Source organism: Hipposideros armiger, unplaced genomic scaffold (genome assembly GCF_001890085.2).
Source record: "Hipposideros armiger isolate ML-2016 unplaced genomic scaffold, ASM189008v1 scaffold_54, whole genome shotgun sequence".
In the NCBI taxonomy this organism is placed as follows: domain Eukaryota; kingdom Metazoa; phylum Chordata; class Mammalia; order Chiroptera; family Hipposideridae; genus Hipposideros; species Hipposideros armiger.
The window spans coordinates 1,268,169-1,288,887 of record NW_017731404.1 but is presented as its reverse complement, the minus strand read 5'-3'; the positions used below and the strand labels follow the sequence as shown (position 1 = coordinate 1,288,887).

The 20,719-nt window shown below is 50.8% G+C and overlaps 1 protein-coding gene across 2 annotated transcripts in view; it reads right to left on the bottom strand.

Moving 5' to 3' along the window:
- Positions 1 to 622: 622 nt before the first annotated feature.
- SLC9A8 (solute carrier family 9 member A8) overlaps positions 623 to 20,719 on the bottom strand; it is a 72,128-nt gene continuing 52,031 nt past the window's right edge. For both annotated transcript variants that reach the window (XM_019640939.1, XM_019640937.1), the window contains 6 exons: positions 18,394 to 18,510; positions 16,057 to 16,139; positions 13,371 to 13,482; positions 9,689 to 9,909; positions 7,459 to 7,605; positions 623 to 6,575 (listed from right to left, as the gene is read on the bottom strand). In XM_019640939.1, the coding sequence (XP_019496484.1) occupies positions 6,468 to 6,575; positions 7,459 to 7,605; positions 9,689 to 9,909; positions 13,371 to 13,482; positions 16,057 to 16,139; positions 18,394 to 18,510 (788 nt within the window). In that variant the 3' untranslated portion in view covers positions 623 to 6,467. The remainder of the gene's footprint in view (positions 6,576 to 7,458; positions 7,606 to 9,688; positions 9,910 to 13,370; positions 13,483 to 16,056; positions 16,140 to 18,393; positions 18,511 to 20,719) is intronic.

Sequence of the window (20,719 nt, the reverse complement as noted above, 5' to 3'; positions counted from 1 at the left end):
ATGAACTCCTGGTTGCCCGCTGCTCCCTTAGGAAATGAATCAGCGATACTGGGGAAGCCAGGGTGGGTGGAGTGTCCACATGCAGCTCCTCACCTTCCCTTCCCTACCCCAGAGGGGCCCGTGGTCCTGGTGTTGGCCTTTCCAGCCTTTCTTCACAAACTCATTCCACTTATCTGCATCCCTAAGCACCACTGTTGCCCACTGCTCTGCATGGTTTATATGTACTTCCTACACTGGACTCTTCGGCAGCTCGCTCTTCCACGTCCCTCAACAGCTGAGATTTAGCCGCATTGATAGATTCATTCCAGTTTCATTCGTTCGTCCATCCATTCTCACTGCTGTATAGTATTCCACCTCATTACTGGGCCACGGTTTATCCAGTCTAGTGACAATCATTTATTTAGCTTGTTTCCAACATCTTGCCATTACTAAGAATCTTGTAGGTGTCTCCTGCCTGGTGCATGAGTGGGTAAGAATTTCTCTAGGGCAGGCCAGGGGTGGGTAAACTTTTTCTGTAAATGGCTAGATAGCGAATTGAAAAAAAGGAGGTACTTATATAACAAGAGAGAAAACAAATTTCCATACTTTTTTAATTTAAAAATTCAAAACTTTATTTATGGACATTGAAATTTGAATTTCATATAATTTTCACATGTCATGAAATATGAGTCTTCTTTTGAGTTTTTTCAACCGTTTGAAAGTGTGACAAACCATTCTTAGCGCTCTGGTAGTCCAACAACAGGAGGCAGGCTGGGGCTGGCAGGCTTGCTCTCTAGGGCATGAGCCCAGGAGAGGAATTGCTGGGTCAAAGGGTGGCAGCCATCTTTCCCTTCACTCGGCATTGCCAGATGCTCTTCAAAGTCATCCCTTCAGTTTGGATTCTCACCTGAGGAGGATGAGACTTCCTGTTTCCCTAGTGCTCTTAATAGCACATCAAATCTCCCCAGTTAATGTGTTGCTTTCTCTAGTTCTGGTTTCATTTGTAATCACATTTTGAAAAGAGACAACACGTTCTTTATGAAAGAAATAAAAAATATATACAAACAAGATTTTTTAAGTTACCCATAATCCTTCCACTCAGAACCACAGTTAACATTTGGCAGCTGTCCTTCCAGATTTTTTCTTATATGTAAACACACCTTTAATTTTTACAGGCTAATGCTGCATGTGTTGGTTTGGAATCTGCTTGTCTCACACTTCACAAAGTTGTATCAGGATTATTTTTGTTGTAACATAAAGCCCAATCAGAAGTGGCATAAACAGTAAGAACATGTACTGTGTCACATAATGAGGTCTGGAGGGGGGTCAGTTCCAGGACTGATGAATTCATCGGCCCAACTGTGTCATTAAAAACTCACGGGCCTTCTGCCCTTCTGTTCTGTCCTTAGCATGTGGTGAGGTCTTCCCTCGTCTCAAAATGGCTTCAGCAGGTCCAGGGAGTACATCCTCACATAATGGGAGGCAGAGGCCAGACAGTGGGAAGGGGGGTGCTTCCCTTCCTTCAGTGTCTCTCTGAGAGCGAGGAAACTGTTCTAGACATTCCCTGAGATGTTGTTCCAGTCTCCTGCCAGAATTGGGTCAGAGGCCCATTTGTCAGCCATTCTCAGGCAAAGGGAGTGGAATGACCGACCAGGACCGTCTCGCACTGGGAACGGGCCCCCTTTCCCTTTGATGCGTATGGTCGCCCATCACACACACAAAAGTGGATTCTCTTAGCAAAGACACCAGGGCACAGGGCAGAAATGGTGGGTGGATGGGCAGCCTGCAGGCCTGCTACATTAGAGATTAGTGGGTGTTTGAGGAGTGGTGTCTGTATTTAAAAAACAAGATTTCTACTCCTTTGATTCATCTTTTTGTCATTTTGAAATCTCAAACATTTAAGGAGGATACAATTTTGTTTCTCTCTGAAGGTGGCAAGATGCTAGCCTGATACGCTCATCCCCGCTTCCTTAAATCGTTAATTGCTGGTAAACATTGTATTACTATTTTTCTCACCAATCCCCTCTAGGTGGGCAAAAAAGTTATTTTCCATTTTTCCTCATTACAGATACTGTCAAGATAACTATTTTTGGAGCCAAATTTTTGTGCACATTCGTTTTGTTCTTTTGAGACTTGCAGTGTCAAAACATGGGCCATTTCCAGGCTTTTGATAGGTGTCCCCATGTTGGCTTCCAAAAAGCTTGAACCAGCTGGCCTTCCCGCCAGCAGGTAGGAGTGTATGGCTCACTTTGCCACAATACAAACCAACTACATTCTTATGGCTCCTTTGCAGTAAGCAAAGATCTGTTTTCTTCCCCATTTGCATCAGGGCATCATCTGAAACCTGCCTGTGTGTGCAGAGGGCTCTTGGTCCCTTCTGTCCCCAGGACCTGGCTGATGCTAAAGCCCCCAGAGGTCCCCCCATCTCTGACCCATCTTCCCCTGCACAATCTGAAGCCCCATTAAGAAGAGCAAATCATTTCTTAGGAAGCAAGCCCTACCAAATGCCAGTCACAACTTACTTGGGGGAGGACAGAACAAGCCTGGCCTTCCCAATGGTCCATAAATAAAGAAGCAGTACTTTAAAAAAAACGCTTCGTTTTGACAAAATTGCTTACAAGAATACAAGATTCTGATTCACCTTGAGAACGAATCGAGCTTTGCAAAGCTGTATTTGGAGAAAACACTAAAGCCTTTGGTGAAGGCACGAACCTCGCAGCTCCTCAGAGCAGGGCTGGGGCTGTGAGAAGTGAGCACCAGGACCCAGCTAACAGGCTATTCCTGGGCTCTTCCCCGGGGCTGACGGGCCCACAGGGGCCCCGTATATCCCCATCCAGTCACAGGGCTACAGGGTCCCCGGGCTGCACTCAGCTCTCTCAGCCTGACATCAGGCAGCTCCTGTGAGCAGCCTGGGAGAACGGGTGGACTAGGGTAAGGTAGAAAGTCTCCCCTCTTTTGTCATATGGCCAATGGCAGTACAAGTCCCTGAACATCTAACTCCATCTGTGTGAGAAATGGCAGGGGCCTAAACGGAAGGGAGTGTGGCTGCTAATTCCCTTTAAGCCTTGACTGTGGTGGTTTCATGTCAAACATATGGCCTGGGGCTTTGGAGAGTGGGCTCCTGGTAGAACCGCTTCTTAATGATTCTGGCTGCTGTATCAGCAACGTTTCTGATCAGGTTTCCTCCTCACCAGCCAGCAGGAGCAGCACGCCTGCCTGCGTTCCGGAGGGAGTGGGGGAAGGAGCCAGGGGCGGCCCCTCTCTTTGCAGTTAAAGTTCTAATCAATGGCAGATCATCGCTCCTAAGGCCACACACACCCCAAGCCATGCCTGCGCCTCTGACTGCTGTGACTTGGCTAAGAAGCCGGCCACTACCCTGCCCCACCCTCAGAAGTGGGATCCTGACTGTGGCCACCCCGCTGAGGACTGTGCCAAGTGGGAGGGCCCCTGTGGGAACGTGGAACTGAGACCTCATGGAGCTGCTCGCTGATGGCACCGTTGACGTGAGAAGGATGCCCACTCACCAGCGTTTCTGCATTCCACTGCCTACAAAGGAATCAGCGGGCAAATCAGGGCCTCCCGGGGCTGACGTGGGGTCCTTGGGCTGCCCTTGGCCTCATTACCGCCAGGGCCGGGTCCGCATTCCCACTGTGAAGAGGTGGCTGGCCTGGGGGTGGGAGGGGTTCGGTTCTGCCCCTGGGCTGAGTGTGGAGTTCTCGACTAGGGAACTGAGCCACCTTCTGCCTGGCCCAGGCCCAGGCCAGCCCAAACCTGATCTCTGGGGACCTAGGAAAAGCCAGCTTCTTGCCCTGTAAGGCCTCCCACCCCAAGCCTCAGGGGATGTTTGTTCCCAGGGATCCTATGAGAGGGCTGCAGGAAGCATGAGATTTATTCTAAGTTCAAAATCGTAGGGCCTACTGTGTAGGGCTACAGGAGTCTTGGAGTGTGGGCTTGCTGCAGCCCGGCTCCCCAGGACAGGCATGTCTTCCGAGTTCCCTGGCTAAGCGGGCAGCTTCCCAGAGGAGGCACTCACTGACTGCACACTTCACCTCTAAAGAACCTTCTCTACTTGCTACAGCTCTCCTGTCCTGTGGCCTAGACCTAAAAGATCAATAGGTAAGCAGTTACAGTTATGCTGGATTTAAAAAAATCTAGACATTTATTGCCCGAAATAATAGAATTATTAGGTATGGTAAAGGTAGACAGCAGCAATTTTTGATTCTCAGGCAAATACATTTGAAAAAATCCACCAGAAAAATATATCTGTATGGGCGTTTGCCTGTGCCAGTGGTGACAGACCGACTTCTGAGGGGATGCTCTCCCAGGCTAAACCCTCACTCAGCCAGCAGGGGGCAGGAGAGGCTCAGGGGAGATCCAGCAGGTGCTGGTACCTGCCAGGAAAGGTGTCCCCAGCCCCCACAGCCAAGCCTTGGGGAACTTCTATAATAGTAAGTAGGCCCTCCACTGCTTCTCTACTGCAGTGTCATTTTCAGTCTCAGCCGAAAGTGGGAGGCCAGGAGGGACCTGGTGACAAGGGGCAGTCTGAATCGAGAAGATCCTGTTTTTATTGCTTACTCTATGAACTCACAGCCCCCAATTTTTTTTTCTGGCAAGCTATTGAGTTTGCAATGCAACTTCCACCTCTGGGATCAGACCCTGAAGTTTAGGAGAGAAAGTAAATTACTTGTGAGTTGAGGAATGAGAGAGCCATCTGGCCTCAGTTCTCTGCCCCCGCCCCCTTTGTGTGGACAAAGGTCCCGCCCCCTTTGACCTCTTACTTTTCCACAAAAAGGAAATAGGAAATGACAGACACCCGAATTATGCATGCAGTGGGATATCAGGTGGGGTGAAAGAATCCTGCTTGGTTCAAATTTTGGGGTCAGAGTGGGAAATTACAGAAAGAAAAATGATCCTATTCTAGTTCTATCAAGTACAAATGTACTTTGATGCATACAAAAGAAAGCGCGGGCTGAGCAGAGGCCTGGAGGGTTCCGAGGTCAGTCCTTCCCGACACCCAGAGCCACGCTGCCCTAGGCAGACGAGATGGACTCGTGCTTGCTGCCAGCCCAGGGTCCCTGCTGGCCCAGTGGGTCCCCAGAGAACCAAGAACATGCACATGATGAAAGAAACCACCCAGGGAGTGCAGGGTCCCAGCTCCAGCTGGAACCCTGAGCCACCTGTGGGAACTGCCAACAGCTGTAGATGTGCAAAGGCGAGCAAGTCCGAGGCTTGTTAAATGTGGGGAGTGGATGTTGAGTCAGTAACTCCTTACATCTGGACATGATTGGCAGCTCCTCAGCCTGAGATGGCCCAGGGGCTGGGCCCACAGGGAAGGGGCAGGGAGATGGGGGGAGAGAGAGAGAAAGAGAGAGAGTGTGTCTTGGGGAGGGGGGCAGTCTCTAGCCCCCTGCCTTAGTGTTTGGGTGACCTGGGACCCTGGCATGGGGGACAAATGGGATCCAAAACAGTAGAGGACTGGGAAAGAGGAAATGCTGATAAGCAGTGAAGGTGGCAGCAGGTATGTGGTGGGCAGACCCCGAGGACCCAGGAAAAGGGGCCTCTGCACAAACAAGGACAGAGAGTCTGGAATCAAGATAAGGGAGGCGACTGCTAGGATCTCCCCACTTTGTTAAAGTGCATGAATTTAAACCGAATTCAGACAGCAGTGGCTGGGCCGCGTGAGCCCTGCACCTCTAGCTTTTCCCTCCAGAGGGCGCTCTGACCCCACAGAATAGGCTCACTTGCTCCAAGAGACCCAGGGATGCAGCTTCCATTGGGGTTTGGAAGAAGGGCCTTTGCCCGCGTGTCAGTACCAGTGTAAACATTCACAGTATTCCCAGAGAAGGGCAGTAGCTGCCTGCCACCCAGGGAGACAGCCTGCGAGGTGCCAATCAGAGGTAAAGAAGAGAACAGTCACTCAGTTTTTCGTAGGGTGTGCAAGCAACATCATGAAGAGGGACAGAGGGAGCTTTTCAAGATTTCTGGGCCTGCCACTCAGGTCAGAATAGCTGCTGCTGAGGCCCGAGGCACCTTGATGATGATACGGAAAATGGCAGACGCCCATTCCAGCAGGGAAGGGCCCGGCCTCTCGGTGCGTCGCGATGAAGGCAGTGGCTGGGAATGGCAGAAACTGCACGCCAGCGCTCCCCCGAGGACACCCAGTCACGGCAGCATCCACAGCAGGCTTTCTCCTCTCAGGCGCCTCGGCTGCACGGGTGGCTGCCTTGGTTGCAAAAGCAAAAGGAAACGTTTACCTGGACAGGTGGTCCCTCCAATCTGCGGAGGTCTGGCCACGGAGGCGTGGGGAGCAACGTGTTTCAGAAGCCAGCTGGCTCCTACGGCCTGGAAGTTCCGGGCTCAGAAGACTGCCTTGGCTTCGCGCTGCTTTCTTCTCCCCTGAAGAGCAGCCAAATGCACAGGCCCCCGGGGGCCCTTCCCAGGGTCTGTCCTAGGAGCCCTGGGGAGGCCGATGGCCGTGCCCTGCGGGGTCACAGCAGCTCCTGCTCATCATCCTCGGAGCCGGAGGGGCCCTGGCGCACCTCCTCGTACCACTTGTTGGTGAGCGTTTTCATCTGGATGCGTCCGTGGTGGAGGTCCTGGGACAAAGACACAACCACGCCCTTGTCAGTGGGTCAGGGGCAGGGTGAGGGTGAGGAGGGCGGAAGCAGCTTTGTACCTTGGGGGGGATGGGAGGCAGGCGGCATGGCCACAGGCAATTTTAAGGGGGTAAATGACTGACTGGGCTGGGCCTCTTTTTTGTGCGGGTGGGGGTAACAGGAGGTGTCACTCAGAAACGGGGAGGAAGCAGGATGCTACTTCAGCCTCCCCAGCTGTCAAATGAGACACCAGCTGCATCTACTGCAAGGGTTGTTGGGAAATTGAACCGCAGCAGTGATGGAAACCATTTGGCGCAGCGTCCGGCTCATAGTAAGAGCTCGCACACTGACAGCATGGTGACTGCCTAAGGAGGGCACAGGCTCCGAAGCACGGGGGGCCGGAGTTGCCGGCAGAGCCCACCCCCACCCCAAGGCCTGCATGGGGCAGGAGGACTTCAGCAAAGCGGGACCAAGCTGGTCCCCATGAGAGTGCCTCACTCACTGTCCCCCAGAAGCCAGCAGTGCCTGGAGGGACGCACAAGAGCCTGAGCCTTTGCACCACTGCCTGAGGCCCTGGCATGTCTGAGATTCCTCAGCTCAGATTCAGTAGCTGATCAGTGTTCCGAGTCTATCATTCAGGAAAAGCAAACTGTGTTAACAAGTCTATTATTAAACCAGCACTAAATCTGGCAGCAAAGGAAAAACAGCAGATGCCAGCCTGTGGGCCTGGGCAGGAGGGAGCCTGCGGGAGGAGGCGGCACGGCTGCCCCTCCCCCACACAGCACATGGCCCTGCCCTGTGCCCATCCCGCTCTTGGCTGCTGCAGGCCCTGAGGGAAGAAGGCAAGGGACCCCTGGCCGTAGGGCACGGGCCTGTGTCCCACCTCCTGGGTCAGCCGCCGTGTGAAAAAGGGGTTCAGGTACTTGGCGTCCAGCCACAGGAAGCCTTTGAGGTCCTGCCGCCTGATGTAGTGGGCTTCGTACTCCTCCTCAGTGAGCTCCGACAAGTGCTCCGACTCCACGGTGTTGCCCTGCGGGGGAAGGAAGGCAGCTGGAGGGTCGTCTGTGTGCTGGGCTGGGAGCTTCTGGAAGCGTCCACTCCACCCAGCCTACATAGCAGCCCTTCGCCCCTGGCCACCAGTGTCCCCCATCCTAGCTGCAGTCAGACTCGGGCAGTGTGTCTGTGGTAGCAGAGGGCTTCCTGGGAGCCCATAAGGAGGTGGAGAGGTTTGTAAAAACATGATGGAATAATACCCAGGAGTAAATCAGAAGTTCTGGCCTGGGGCTGGCTCTTGCTTTGTAAGCTTCCAGACTTGAATGTGGCGAAGGATTGGGAACTTCGGTTCCAGGCCATCTCATTATCAGCAAGCTGAACAAAGAGGCTCCTTTTGTTGTTTTTTTTTGCCTGCATTTCAGTGCAGGTCAGTGCCAGTGATGTGGACGGGGAGGGGTAGAGACAGACACATGGACACAATCCCAGTGGGAACCCCAAAGGAATGATGACAACGACTGCACATGGCAGGGCAGGTCTGGACGGCAAGCAGGTCTCAGGTTCACTGGATCTGCCCAGCCCAGCTCCAGGCCTCTGCAGGGAGGACCATATGGGATTTGAATGCAGCCTTTGCTGCTCTGCTAAATGAGCCCCTGCAACCTGCACCCGGGAGCCCCTGCAGGCGGTGCAGGTTTGGAGGGCTTGTGAATCCACAAAATGCTGGGCCCAAACGCAGAGTTCCTGATTCAGGAGGTCTGGGATGGGGCCCAATAACGTGCATTTCTAACAAGTTCCTGTGATACCGCTGGTCCAGAAGCCCCACCTTGGGGACCATTGATGGAGACTGCAGCGGTTAAGAGCGCAGGCTCTGAAGTCTGTGTGACCTCAGCTGTGTGGTTTGGCTTTTCTATGCCTCAGTGCTCTCATCTGCAAAATGGGGATAACGAAAGCCTCTGCTTCCTGCAGGTTATCAGGGAGACCTGAGACAATCTAAGGAGGGCGTAAACACAGCGTGTCACAGCAAACATTCCCTAAATAGCGACTGGTCTTCCTTCGAGCAAACATCTTGGTTCTACTAGAGCCCAGTGTGGTTGGATCACCAAGTGTGGCTGCAGGATGAGCACCTAGCAACTTAGAAATGCAAATTCTAGCCCCACCCCAGATCTGTAGGACCCTGGAGCCCTTCAGCGATTCTGACACCCACTAAAAGGTTCGAGAACCTATACTAGAGCTTTCTTTAAAACAGATAAGAAAGCTGGTGGGGGGGTGGGGGGTGGGGAGAAGGGCTGCCTGAGAGAGGAAAGTTGAACCAGCCCAGCCTGAGGTCGTCTGAAGGTCTCCTTCCAGGTGGGTGACGATCTGCCCAGACCTGGACTTTCCAGTGTGAGAAGTGGGCACGACCCCTTTCCCTGTCTCCTGGTTGAAGATTTCCATGACTGATTAAAGTTACTGACGGTCTCGAATAGGGAACTAGAGAAATATGCATTTCTGGAAATGTGTGTGTGGGGGGGTGGGTGCAGGAAGGCGGGCTGAGACTCCAGGGCGGCCTCTGCTCCTGTCAGAGTCTGGCTCGGCACATGGGGCCTGAGGGAGGACACAGGGCAGGGAAGGCATGGCCACGGCTGGCCTGGGAGGGGCAACTGCTGGGGCAGGAGGGTGGCTTAGCGGGGGCAGAGCGATGGGGGCCGCAGGCTCACTGCAGCTGGGCCATGCCCTCATCTGTCCTTGGTGGCCCTCATGGCCCTCAAAGCCCTATGAGCACCTTCCCCCACTCAGACCCCAATAGGAGGGGCTTCCAGTTAAGGTTGGGGAGTGATGTCATTTTGAAATCTTCCAGTCCTGGGCCCTGACGGGGTGGTTGGTTGCTGGCAGGGGAGCAGCATTGCTGGGAGAGTTCCACACAGGTTCCAGGTCCCCTTCCATGGCTTCTATGGCTTCCCCAGGACACGAGACTGGCAGACAACCCACCCCAACGAGCCATGCTTCAGACCTCGGGTTCAGCCTCCCTGTCAGGTTGGGCAACCTGCGCGTGCGTGCGATCGGAGGATGGCGTCTCACTTCCCCGTTTCCAGGCAGGCAGTGGGAACAACCCCCCGGCCCGCCCAGGGCCCGCGGGCACTGACCATCTTCTCCGTCTTGCTGAGGTTGACGTCCTTCTTGTTCCGGCGCCGCGCCTTGGCGTCCTCGATGTCCATGAGGCGGATGAGGGGCATGGTGCTGCCGCCCAGCAGCAGGATGGTGAAGAGCACGATGATGATGGTGGTGGTGCCGATGAGCTGCCGCTTCTCCATGGGCTCCAGGTCCAGGTGCAGGCTCAGGGCGTAGGGGATGGCGCCCCGCAGGCCTGCAGGGGCAGTGAAGGGATTGAGAGGAGACATGGACAGAGCGGGGAGGGGCAGTGGCCTCACAGACCGGTTCTCTGGGGACCTGGGGACGGCCTGGCATCATGGCTAATCGAACACTCTTAGACCCCACTGGAGAGCGTGAGGCCCTGAGGTATGAGAAAAGCAGGCTGCAGAGAAGCTCCCCTCCATTCTCACTTCACAGGGTGGTTCGGCGGATCAAATGGGGTGACCTGTCCAGGCTCAGAAGCAGCACCGTGTGCATGCGTGTGCATGTGTGTGTGTGTGTGTACACGTGTGTATGTGTACGCACATGCGAGGATTTGTCAAGCCCAACGCTCACATTTTAGAAATATGACGGCTAGTGCAGGCTGGGCTCCCCCTGTGCCTGAGCCAGGCCTGTGCTAGTCCTCTGCGTGCACAATCTCATTTGGTCTCACAGGAAACTCTGTAAAGCAGGTCCTGTCATTCTCCACAATATACAGATGAGGAACCGAGACTGAGAGAATGAAGTGTATTCCCAGGGCCACACAGTTCTACAGGCCACAGCACAGAATGCAGTGTGTCCGGTGCCCCGCCCTGCATAGCTCCTGGCAGCGCTGACAGGCTCAGGGCTGCTCTGGTGGTGGCCAGAGGCAGCCGGGAATGGCGTCCTGGCCTCTCTCTTACTTCCTGTCTTGGTCCCTTGTGAGGCTGTACTGAGGGTCATGGCTGAGCTGGAAATAGCACTTTCTTTCTAAGAAACTTCCTGGTTTGCCTGGTGCCACATAGTGGGGACCAGGAGCTTCCAGAGCCGTAGGGAGGGGACACCAAACAAGAAGGATGTGTGGGGGATAAGTGCAGGAAGAAGGAAATGCGGAGCAAGGCCTATGGGGACAGGAATGAGCCAGACATGGGGTGGAAACCTCACAGCATGATGGGGGTCCAGCTTCTCAGCAGTCCAGACCCAAGATGGGGACCCAGTGGGGAGGAAGGCAGAGGATAGAGTTAAGATAGACGGGGGAGTGGCAGCAATAGGTCACAGGGGCCAGTAGGAAGAGGGGAGGGCAGGGAGTGTCCTAGGAGGCTGTGCTGTGCAATGGTCTGGGCATGGGCCCCGCAGTCTGGCCCCTGGGTTCACCTCCTGGCCCCCTGCATTCCTCTGGGCCTCCCAGGCTGGGGTGAGTGACTCAACCTCTCAACCTGTCACCAGGGACTAGAAACAGGCCCTGCCATGTTGGTGGCCCAGGGATGAAATGCTTTGGCACAGAACAGCGTGTGCACTCAGCAAACAGTAAGAGTTAGCCATACCTCTGTGCTAACTCACACACAGGCTGGCAAAGCAGCAGCGTGGGCAGGAAGATAAGTTCAGTCCTAGACGATGAGACTGCAATGTCTCCACGACCTCTAAGGAGGATTTAGACACAGGAGTGTGGATCTCAGAGAAAAGGCCTGGGTCAGAGGAACAGCTTCGGGGACTAGATGGGAGCGAGGCCACAGGATGGCTGAGCTTGTGAGAAAACAAGAGCAGAAGTGGGTCTGGGCCGAGGAAGTCAATATTTACGGGTCAGTAAAGGAGGACGGGGAGCTGGACAGCAGCCTGAGGAGACCCCAAAGGGAAAGGAGGGAAACCAGGAGCATGACTCGGAGGTCCAGGAATTGGGGAAGACGGTCTCAGTCAGAAGGCAGGTCGGTGAGAGGAAGGAGCCCAAAGCTGAGGAGGTGGGGGGACAAGTCCCCGCCAGCGCCCACCAGGTCTGGCTGCAGGAGGTCACTGGGGACCTCGACAAGGCCAAGTCCAGCCCCCTTGACAGGAGGTGAGGAAGTGGCGAACATGGGCAAGGACAGCCCACTCAAAGAGGTCTGGCCGTGACGGGAAGAGATGGGGAAGCAGACGGAGAGGATGTGGGGGGAGGACTTTGGTTGAAATTGGTGGTTTTTTACTGGGAAAGAGGAGAATCTTTAAATGATGGGAGGAGCCAACAGAGACAGAGGTTGAAGACCCAGCAAAGCGAGGGTGGGAATCAGTGGACAGAGGGCTTGGGGTGGGCTGGGCGAGAACACAGCAGCCCTCACTGTGGGAAGTTCACTCCCCCAACACTCTCTGCCCCTCCCACTTCCTCATAGAGGTTTCTTATCATGCCCCACCCCCAAACATCTCACACAGCTGTATAAAATAGCTGATGCATTTCTTAGATTTTCTTTGAGATTTTCAAGACATTGGATCAACTACTTTACAATTTTTTTCCTCGCTGGAAAAAGAGATTAAGAAAAAAAGTTTCTGTCACTATACATACATCCATACATATATACATACATATATATCTCACACACACACACACACACACACATAGGTATATATTTCAGACAAGGCCTTGGGAAAAAGAAATCTGAGAAATTTACAGATATGCTATTGGATAGAAAACAGCTTATAAAGCATGCTGCTAAAGTCCAACCCACACAGAAATATTTTAATTATAATACTTAAATAAGAAAGCAGAAAAAACTGGATGTATTGCTCAAAAATAGATCTAAAGATGCCTAAGGATCCAGTTCTTTAGGAGCCAAAGATGAATGAAACCATTTCCATTCTTTAAAAAGTAGAGGAAGATGGGGCCGGCCAAGTGGCGCATTGGTTAGGAGTTGGCTTGGGACGCCAGCTCTGAGCAGCAGGACCCTGGTTCAGATCCCACATGAGGGCCAGTGACGCTGCACCCTCTACAGCTAAGATGGTGAACAAAAGCTCGACCTGGAGCTGGGCTGCCGTGAGCAGCTGTCCAATGGCCGGTGAGCGACTGCCTCACCCGGGAAGAGCGCAGTGATAACACCAACATGGGCCAGTGAAGCAACATCCTCCACAACTAGACTGAAAAATAAAAAGATAGCAACTTGTCTGTTCCCCTCCCCTGATTCCCCAGTAAAATCTTAAAAAAAAAAAAAAAAGTAAAGGAAGGTGATTAAACAGCAACTGAAATAGTCAAATAAACTATCAGAACTCAGTGAGTGAATGACAATAAGTATCCAAATCTAGCCTGTAGTACAAAGACGTTTAAACTTTAACCTTTATTTTGAGTCCCTATTACACCAGCTTAGAAAGCACACAGGTGAGAGCTGCACCTTGGACACCTTGCCCCTGGGCTGCCCTGTCTTGTCAGGAGCAGAGGGGATGGAAGGAGGGCAACTCCTGGCTTGGCCTCCTGTGGTCACGTGATCCCACATGAGCACTTAGCCCTAGAGCCTGAGTGTCCCCATCTGTAGAGCACACGCGCACGGCCTACTTCACAGCGCTGTGGCGAGGGGGGCTGTCTGTTAGGGCCTCGCCCAGGGCCTGGATTACAGTGGTGCCCGTCAGATGGGGCCTGTGTTCTTTTTGGCTGATGGGGCACGCTCGTTTTCCAGGGCGCTAGCCACATGCCCTCTGCGTGTGTGTGGTGCCTTTGTATGAGGCATCTTCCCTTGACCCTTTATTCAAGGCTGAACTTACCACTAAACCACATGATGAACATCATCTTCGGTGTGATTTTATGATCTCGGAAGAAATTCAGGAGGTAGGAAAGAGGGAAAATGTTCACCGCTCTGCCAAACAGGACAAGCACCTGTTAACGGCAAGAAACCAAGTCTTAGAGGGAAAGCTCCGGTTCCTCCAGTTGGAGTTTGTGGAAGCTCACACAGGCCTTGTACCGCACTCACTATACCCGCAGCATTCCCCTCGGTTCTAAAGGGCGTGAAGAACACAACGCTACTCGGAAACCTGGCTGGGGTGTGTGCCCTCATTGCCTGCTTTCTGTGTGTCTGGGAAAGGATAAAGCTTTGTACCGTATGTCTCAGTAGTCAGAAAGACAGGATCAACAAGGTACCAACAACAATGGCTTTGGTAATGACAGCAGCACAAGCTGAATGCCAAGAGGCCGTGCACAAGTTCCCAGGGATTAACTGAAGGGCCCTGAACTCCTCCCAAGGTGCCCCGCAATGGGACAGGCCCGTGCTGATTGTTCCGACAGCCCTGGAGGGACAGACAGGTTCCTGCCTCTCCTGTGGGGGCCCCACTTCTCAGGCAAAGGAGGGAAGACTGGGGAGGGCCGGCCCATTCACGGGAATGCTGCTCCCCGAGGGAAAGGAATGTGAAGGTGGGCCCGAAAAGGAGGTCGCACGCATCTGCCTAGCCAGGAGCTTGCCGTGCGTGGCTTTTGGTTCCTAACCATCTCCAAATACATGCCGGCCTTAACAGAATACCGCTTTATGCAAAGTTTAAATCTTATCTAAGTGGGTACTTAGAGCTACTTTTTAACTTACTTTCTTTTTATCTCGATTCTCACCGTAACTAACTTGAAAAGGTTAATATACACACACTGTACGTTTTGCAGGCTCTAAGTTCATCCTTTGTACCAACACAAGCTGAGTGTGCTCTGCACGTTGTGCCTCGGACAGCCAAGTTAAAAATGGCTCCCAGTCATCTAACATTTATATGCCAGACAATGTGCTAAGCATTTCATATGCCTTATCTTGTTCAAATTAGAGCCCTGTGAAAGTCTGATGAAGTAGGTATTCCTGTCTCCATTTTAGAGACAAGGAAACGGAGACATAGAGGTTAAGTAACTGGTCGAAGCTGACCCAGGCAGGAAGGGGTGGAGCCAAGTCTCAAGCCTGGCTCAGTCCCCAGGGACCATGCCCTTGACCACCGAGCCCGTCTAAGGTAATGCATCCGAAGACCACAGGCTGCCCCCAGGAGCAGCAGGGCCAGCCTGTGTGCTCAGGGGAAACCGAGGCACCTCTCCAGGCCGTCGTCTCATCTTCCCAGCCCATGGCCGAGACAGTCACCTCCCTGTTTCACCCACCGAATCCAACCTTCATTCCTACACTTGCGTTTCAGGTGTGACCAAATGTGGCCCCTGTACCCAGCGACCACACTAAAGATTATTGTACTTTCTGAAAAGACTCACTGCTGTCCTCTTGTCCTGAAACCTGAGTTTAGAAGACACATAGTAGTGGCAAAAGCAACGTGCTCTTGCCAACTGAGAGGTAGAAGCACCAAGACTGCAAGGGAAAACATCTTTTTCCTTAGGGCTCCTTAGCTTTTCGGTGCCTCAGTTTCCCCATATGCCAAACAGGCAGGCCTCACTGGTTTGCACTGCTAAAAAAAAAAAGTTTGCCTCTCACTTGATAGCTGTGTTTTATTAAGTGGAGTAGGTAATAACAATTAAGACGAATTATGATCTCAACAATAAGGTGTACTTCTTAAGTGTCTTAAAGTCTAAAAGGACAAAAAGATCAAATTAAGGATTGGAGTGTGAGCCAGTAGAAAGGCCTATGGGAGCTGAGCTCTCACAGTGGGAACAGGGACACAGGGAGGAACACCAGGCTCAATGCCCAAACTGTCACTTTGATCTGGTGTCTGAGGGAGCTGGACTTTTCTTTTAAATAATAAACATTTCTTTCCCGCGCCCCGCCCCCCATTCCCCAAGAGGATTTGATTCTACTGCAAATGATTAAACTTCTATTTTCCTTTTTTAGAGGTATGTATATTTTAATTTGTCTCCTACTGCCACCACCAGTCCAGTTCAAACAGTTTCCCAAACCTTCTTGATGGTAAGAATCACCTGGGATGACTCCCCTGGATCAATCTCTAGGGGAGCTAAGGGCCTGGTCACCTGTATTTTAAACAAGTGTACAGGGCCGTGCTTATGAACGGACCCATCTGAAACAAACAGCAGGAAGACTTAAGTAGATGCCTTACAAATTATCCAGAAAACAGAAAAGAAATCATCTCCAGTTCTACAGGCACCAGCAACATTTAGCTGTGTTTTCTTTACATATTTTCTTTTTTCCATGCATAATGTTTTTACATGGTTATGCTCAATTACCTGAAATCTGCTTTTACCACCTAATGGAAAAAAAACTTGTACTTTTAAAAGAAGACCATAACATTCAAGGCCATTTAAGATTAAAAAGAAGCAAAAAACCTTTTCCAGGGATATGCATTTACTTAATTCCATCCCTTTTCCCTTTATTGTATGTTTGTGATTTTTTTTTTAACAAAAGAAACATTAAACAGAAGAGTGTCTATGTAGCTGTTGACTCTGAAAAAGTTAACAGTTACATAAATGAATCCAGAACCTGTGGCTATTGAGCTACAAATAAGTAATTAAATAAAAAACAAGGAAAATACTTACTATGCACCAGATGACAAAGGAAATTTCAAACTTGTGAGGGAAACTAAAAATGGACAGGCCAAGAAATGCAAACACACATGTTTCTGAAACAAACCAAAGAATGAATTATTCAGCCCCAACGATTTTCTTCCAATACAGTATTAAAATGTTAAGCAAGCAAACATTCACAAACAAATTAGAATCCAATATAACATTTTGCTTATTTTTTGGAAAGTTCTACAGCTCACACCTGGGTGAAACTTGTACTTTGATTCTCTTATTCTTTTCCATCACACAAGCAACATATGCTTGCTATTCAGAATCTCCGAATTTAATGAGTCAACTGTCAAATACTCATGCAAGTAAATACTCTCCCACCCAGGGAAGATGATAAATATATGAATCAGTCCATTTGCTGAATACTGTGATTAGCAAGGATCCCCACTGTGGCAAAGTGGCAAAAATTCAGAGCAAATGAGTGCAGACGCCACATGAGTCGTGTGAAAGGGCTCTTTGTTAACTTCCTTTGGTGGACAAAGACAAATGATTGACTTCCCTGTATTAAATGCCGCCACAGGTTTTGAAGACGGCTTACACCCTGCAGGATTTGCAGGAAGAGATACAGTTTCAACTTTTGGCTCCACTCCACAAGTCAGAGGGTCCAACATTTGCACTCACTGTACAAGCAATCGCTTGTGTAGCCCAAGGAAAAGCACCTTATACGTTTCTAGCACTAGGCTCCCTGCTTACACTGTGACACCTCCCCCCCCTGAATCGCCTGCTAACCAGGGGGACAAAGACTGTATTTTAAAATAGCTGAACACCATAAAACAGTGAGGCTGTGTTAAAACATTTCAGCAACGTTTTTTCTTCAAATGTTTATATATATATATATCCTTTAAAAGCCAGTCCACAAGCTGGACAGTAGACTCAGCCCTCTCCTTGAATTTTTTTCTGACCCAATAAATATTTTTGTGATCTTTCCAAATCAACTTATTCAGACACATTCAAACTTATGTTATGCATTCTCTGGCAGCATAAACTCCAGTATATGGGTATGTCATGGTTAATTTAATGACTCCTCTGTCGATGGTTATTTGTTTCTATTTCCAACACTGCAAACTGGAACAAACACCCCAGCACACAGGCAAAATTCCTGATGGTAGAATTGTGGGTCAAAGAGCACGTGCTTTTAAAATTCAGACAGGTGCTGCAAACGTCTCTCCACAAAAGATGGCATCGACGTACACGCCCATCAACAGGGCCTGTTTTCCATACACCCGTGCCACAAGTTGGGTAATGTCAGACTTAAGATTTACCAATTTGATGGGTACAAACTAGAGTGTGATGGATATTTTGCTTTACATGTATTTAATGGTGAGAGTCAGGGTCAGAGTCTTTAGCCATGACTTTCGGAGAGGGGTGGTGGGAAAAAGTACCCCCTGGACCAGAAGGAGACAGGCCTGGCTCCCAGACTCACTTCTGAGCCACGAGACTGCGGGCGAGGCATTTGGCGTCGCGGCACCCCAGCCTGCTTTATCCGAGGAGTGACGTCTCCTCACAGCCTGCCTTTGCCTCCTAGCACGTGACAGTGGGGAAATCGTGCTTTAAAATGAGACAAGCCCCACGGAAATGCCAGGGGAGATGCCTGAAGATGACGGCACGGGCACAGCCACTTGCGCAAAGGGACAGCGTGAGGGTGGCTCCTTCGCTCCCAGGGATGAGCTAGCGAGGAAGTACGTGAATACATCCGAGCGTGGGCGGAACAAGGGCTCAAACTGAAACTGCTTAAAAGAAGCAGTCGTCCTGGTGTACCCCAGTCCAACAACAACACCGCTAATGCAGAACCGCCCCAAGTGATGTGAACAAAGCTACTTTGTGAACAGAGGGTCCTGTGGACAAGTTTGGGAAATTCTATAACTATATTCCCCTCTCAGAAATTCCCAGTGCACATTAGCTGAAAAGTCTTGCAGTTTAGAAACCTGTTAAGCTTTATTTACCCAGGATTTCCCGAACTCTTTTTTGACTATGGAGTCATTTTGTTTCTTTTCTTAATTTGGAAATGTCCCTTTAACACCTTAAAATGCATGGGTCTCAAATGTTCATAAATTAGTAGTTCTCATTGTTTTTTGTTTTATAATAAAATTGTAGGCATCAAACGTTCCATTTGTTAGGTATGAGGTTTACGTTATGGAATTGGAAAGCCAGAGTAATAAACAAAAGATGAGGGAGCGCCGTGTCTGGCTCTGAGGAATTCTGCTGCCTCTTCGGTCAGGGAAACTCGACCTCCCCAAACAGGGTAAAAAGAGTGATCAGCCCCGTGTAGGCCTGCACGGACCACACCGAGGCACAACTCACCGCACAGGAAGGCCACGGTCCGGAGGGTTTGCTGCATGAGGATCTGGGTGACGGGGGACAGGTTATGGTGCGTGTAGTGGGACATCACGATGCCCGAGAACAGGATGGCCATGATGCCTGGAAAGGGACAAAGGGGCAAAGCGCCCCGACATGAATAGAGCAGAAAAGCACCTGCCACGTGATACACAAATCATATCTCCCACTTCCTACAAGTCCTTGAAGCCTATAGTATTAGGTGTTTTAAGAAAAAGGAAAAGAAAATGGAGCACAGAATACCTGAGGCCCCCCAGAGGCTGTAGAGAGATGCTAAGGGCCCTTCTCTCTGGCAGCTTCCATTCCGGCCGGCTGACCTTGGGCCAAGTTTCCTCCCCTCTCCAAGCCTCAGTTTCCTCATCTGTACAGTGGAACTAATAGTACCACTCATGGGGCTAGTAGGAGGGTAGTGAAGATATACCATATAAAGTGCCCATCACAGGACAGCTGTGGGCTGTCACTGTCATTCACGGATATGAGCGGGGCAGCGGAGCCACTCCTGGGGCAGAGAGGGAGAGTAAGAATCTGGGTGTGGGAATCTGGGAGGATTTTAATTTTTTTTTATACTCTTCCTTAATTTTGCATTTCCTTATAATTACCATGAATTACTCTTACTCTATATAGAGATGCATTATTAAAAAAAGGTAATGTCTTTTTTTTGAAAGGTCTCCATGAGTCTGAAACTTGTTTACTAAAGAGTTGAGTCTCAATGTTTGTCCACTGCCCCAATCACTCCCGAAGCACTTTACATGGGTTTCCTCTCAGTGTCCCCGTCCGGGCTCTCTATTTCATGTAAGGAAGCTGCGATTTTTACAAAGTCATCAAATAAGCTGCCAAAATATATGAACTGCAAGTCAAACTTTATATGCAAAATTTTAACTTGCTTCTGCCACTTTGGAGAAACAGGGATTACTGGAGAACTTCCCATTTATAAAAAGGGTAAACATCATAGAATTGCATCGGAGACATTTCAATGCTAAGCTTGCGGTATAAACAATACCCTACAAAATAGAGGAAAACTCTACGCTTTGTGTTGCCCAGCAGGCGTTCGCTGGCCTGAGTGATAGCAGTAGCTGGGACGTTTTATCTCCTAGCCCTCTTAGGAAATAGCAAATTCCTTTGCTCTTTCATTTTTCCCTACAAAGGAGGCTAGACAGGGACATTCCAGGAATGCTGCCCACAAGCCACACCCGACAAGGTGGGAGAAGGGAAAGGAGCGGACAGGGGACTTCTTTATTTGCTAAAGCCAAGCACTGAGAAGGCTGGAGCTTAAGCGTGGTTCTGAATCACTGCTCTGCTAGATGCAAAACACACCTCTGGTGGTTCTCTCAGTCTGTTCCTGCAGGTGACCACCCGGAGCTGACCCTTCCTGACCCTGCAACAACAGGCAGCGCACTGATGCCATCAGAAGGCCAAGTAATGACACAGCAGGGGACACCCCAGAACCTGGAGGAGGAGGGCACGGAGCGACACTTCCATTTTTATGGAGGTGACCCTTAGCACGCAGGCCATCGCTAAAAGTTGCTGGCTTCTGGGCTTTCCAAGGACTTTGCTGCACCCCTGCTTTGAGAAGGGTTATCAATTCACTGCAAAGCTGAGATTCTGGGGTTGTTAGCTTGAAGTAAAAGTCACCCCAGAGAAGCTGGGGCCAGGTTAAAGCTGTGACACGAATGGCCTTCCACACACATTGCCGTCCTGCTCACAGAGACGGGTTGTCACAGCCCACGGGAGTCCCGATATGAAATAACCACTCCAGAAAGCCACGGCTCTGGGAAGTCAGAGGACAGCGGAATATGGAAGTTCCTTCAGGACTGAACAGTAGAGCCCAGTGCCAGCCCCCCAGGGAACTTTCCTGCCCCCAGGTCATCCCGTCTCAGGCTCTTCACCAAGGAGACAGACAGGCTCAGTGCAGGAGGGTTTGGCTGGCCAGTTTGGTCGGGCGCACTAGGCCAGGGGTAGGAAACTCAAGCTCTTCGGGGGCCAGAAAATAAAAACAGTAAGTCAGTGAGCAGCGTGTGGGTGAGAAAGGCACGAGCCCATCTACCAGGAGCTGCCGTCAGCCCTGTGCATGGAGCCGAATGCTCCCCAGTCTTCCTTCTGGGTTTTCTGGGAGGGGCCAGATGTCAGTTTCTTACGGGAAATCTCCTAACTTTGAATGAGGGCAACTGATTCAAATGTTGAAGACATTTTCTCTATAAACAAACCCCATCTGGGGGCTGAATTTAATAATGGTGACTAATTCAAACGTTCAAAACTTTTTGTATAGATAAACAAGCCCAATCTGGGGACGGAA